Here is a 2,964-nt window from a genome sequence, read left to right on the forward strand (position 1 = left end):
ACCAAGCCTTTCAGAACTCTCACCAAGCCTTTCAGAACTCTCACCAAACTTTTGAGGACTCTCACAAAACCTTCGAGAACTCTCCCCAACCCTCTGAGGACTCTGACCCCCCTCTCCCCCCTCCCCAGACCCCGTGTGCTGTCCCCGTGGTGCCATGTGGTGGTTCCAGCAGGGCCTGTCCTTCCTGCCCGTGGCCCTGGTGCTGTGGTCGGCGGCGTCCTTCGTGTTCTCCTACATCACTGCCACGGTGCTGCGCCACGTGGACCCGCTGGTGCCCTACATCAGGTCAGGGATTGTCCCTGTCCCTGTGCCCTACATCAGGTCAGGGATGTGTCCCTACATCAGGTCAGGGATGTGTACCTGTCCCTGTGCCCTACATCAGGTCAGGGATGTGTCCCTGTCCCAGCCCTGGGAATTCCTCCCAGCTCCCAGACTCCAAAGGTTTGTCCCAACAGCTCCAGGTTGTGGTTCCTGGTTGGGGTTGTTAGAGAGAGTTGGAGGTTGTGTCAGACTGGGAGAGGGTGGGATGGGATATTGGGAAGGAATTCCTCCCTGGCAGGGTGGGGAGGGGCTGGGATGGAGTTCCCAGAGGATACCCCATCCCTGCAAGTGTCCAAGGCCAGGTTGGAGCAGCCTGGGATGGTGGGAGGTGTCCCTGCCCAGGGCAGGGGTGGAACTGGGTGCGATTTAAGGTCCCTCCAACCCAAACTATCCTAGGATTCCAGGATTCCAGAGCCCCTCTGCTCTGGAGCCAGGCTGGGAGAGCTGAGAATGTTCCCCTGGAGAAGGGAAGGCTCCAGGGACACCTTGGAGCCCCTTCCAGGGCCTAAAGGGGCTCCAGGAGAGCTGGAGAGGGACTGGGGACAAGGGATGGAGGGACAGGACACAGGGAATGGCTTCCCACTGCCAGAGGGCAGGGATAGATGGGATATTGGGAAGGAATTCCTGGCTGGGAGGGGCTGGGATGGAATTCCCAGAGCAGCTGTGGCTGCTCCATCCCTGGAATTTCTCTTCTCCAGTGACACAGGAACGATTCCACCGGAAAGATGCTTGTTTGGGATCATGTTGAATGTTTCCACCTTCCTGGGTGAGTGGGAAAAGCTCAAAAGCTCCAAACAGTTTCCTTTCCTTTCCCCCTCAGGTCATGGATGGGCCCAGAAATCCCAGGCAAAAACCAAACCTTGGGCAATAAATCTCTGTGGAGAGGAAAGGATGGGCCAGGGGGGTTATCTGGGAATCCAGCATGGGAATTGCAGCTTCCAGAAGGGCAGGAAAGGCTTTAAAAACCCAATGAGATGAATAAAAGCAACAAAAATGAGAATTCCAGGCATTTATTTACCTGGAAGGAGGGAAAAACCAATGGGGGCGGGGGGGTTGTAAATGAAGAAAATCTCAGGAAAATCCATATATTGAAATTCTTTGCTCTGTATCGTCCCAGTTTGCACTCCCAGCCCCTCAGCTTTCCCATTCCTGCGATCCAGAAAAAAAAACCCCTGGATTTTAAGGAATTCCTTGTGTCACTCAGCACCTTCCCAGTGGGAAAAGGACCCTGGGAATGTCACTGTTGTCCCTGCAGGAGTGGCCACGATGTACGTCCGGTACAAACAGGTGTGTGCCCTGATCCCAGGGAATTCCAGGATCCTCAGGCTCAACAGGATTGGCCTCACCTTGGGGTGGATGAGCTGCTTTGGCCTCTGCATCATCGCAAACTTCCAGGTTTGGGCTTTCCTTGCCTTCTTCTGAAATCCCGGGGAAAGTTTATATGGAAAATTGGGGGATTTGGGTCCAATTCCCACCTGGAAACTGTTAAAAAAATTATCATTTTCTTTTAGTTATTTCTTATTTCCTTTGGGAGTAAACTGGGGCTTTTTGGGTCGTATTCCCACCTGGAAACTGTTAAAAAAACTGGATTTTTTTTTAGTCACTCCTTCTTTCCTTTGGGACTCATGAGCAGCCCCTTCCAAAGCCCAGGCTTTGCAGGAGGGACACTCGGATCTCCTTCCAGAGGGTTGGAATTCCCAGTTCTCCTGGAGTGTTTTTAAGTGTTGCTGCGTATTCAGCCTCGTTCCCTCTGAGGATTCCAGGAGAATTCCACACAGTCCTTGTTCAGACAGAGTCCTTTGGGGAAATGCTGAACCTTGTTCTTTTTCCTCTCATTTTGGGTCCTGGAATTCTGAGGTGTTTCTCCTGTTTTCCATGATCTTTCCTGGATTCTAGGGATAGCAATGCTGTTGTGTCTCCCATTCTCGGCAGGAATTCCCTGCCCCAATTCCTGCATTTCTGTCCGTTATTAATGCCAGCAGCTCCCACAAATCCCTGTGTTTAAGGCACAGCTTTCACCTGGAATTTCACCACAAGAGCTTCCCAAAAGCAGCGATTCCAAGGGCTGGAAACTCCAATTCCAAGGGCTGGAAACTCCAATTCCAAGGGCTGGAAACTCCAATTCCAAGGCAAACCTCCCGAGCACTTGCACAATCCAGCCCTGCTTGGCTGGGAGCGGGAGAACAACCCAAGGGGGGAACTTCCAAAGTTTTCCAGAGGAAAATGGTTCCGGGGGGTTCCAAGAAAAGCAGGATGTGCTTTCTTTTCCCAGAAATGTGTCCTGTACTACATCCACGTGCTGGGGGCCTGCCTGACGTTCGGAGTGGGAGCCCTTTACATGCTGCTCCAGACCGTCCTGTCCTTCCACATGCAGCCGGAATTCCACGGCAAGGGAATCTTCTGGGCCCGCCTGGCTGTGCTCCTCTGGAGCTCCTGCAGCATTGGGAGCAGTATCCTTTCCCGGGAATGTGCCACTGGGACATGGGAGAATCCACGGGCTTGAAATCCAGCTTAATGTAACCCAGTCTGGAAGGAATGTGCACCTTGGAATGTGAGCATGCTGGATTCTGTATTCCAGCTGGGAATGTGCAGCTTGGAGCATGCTGGATTCTGTATTCCAGCTGGGAGTGTGCAGCTTAGAGC

The 2,964-nt window shown here is 52.9% G+C and overlaps 1 protein-coding gene across 3 annotated transcripts in view; it reads left to right on the forward strand.

Annotated features, from left to right (window-relative positions):
• DRAM2 (DNA damage regulated autophagy modulator 2) overlaps positions 1 to 2,964 on the forward strand; it is a 13,751-nt gene that overhangs the window by 5,382 nt on the left and 5,405 nt on the right. For all 3 annotated transcript variants that reach the window (XM_027669137.1, XM_027669140.1, XM_027669139.1), the window contains exons 3-6: positions 129 to 285; positions 1,020 to 1,087; positions 1,577 to 1,716; positions 2,594 to 2,771. In XM_027669137.1, coding sequence (XP_027524938.1) covers positions 155 to 285; positions 1,020 to 1,087; positions 1,577 to 1,716; positions 2,594 to 2,771 — 517 coding nt within the window. In that variant the 5' untranslated portion in view covers positions 129 to 154. The remainder of the gene's footprint in view (positions 1 to 128; positions 286 to 1,019; positions 1,088 to 1,576; positions 1,717 to 2,593; positions 2,772 to 2,964) is intronic.

Source organism: Corapipo altera, unplaced genomic scaffold (genome assembly GCF_003945725.1).
Source record: "Corapipo altera isolate COAL_440 unplaced genomic scaffold, ASM394572v1 300, whole genome shotgun sequence".
NCBI lineage: Eukaryota > Metazoa > Chordata > Aves > Passeriformes > Pipridae > Corapipo > Corapipo altera.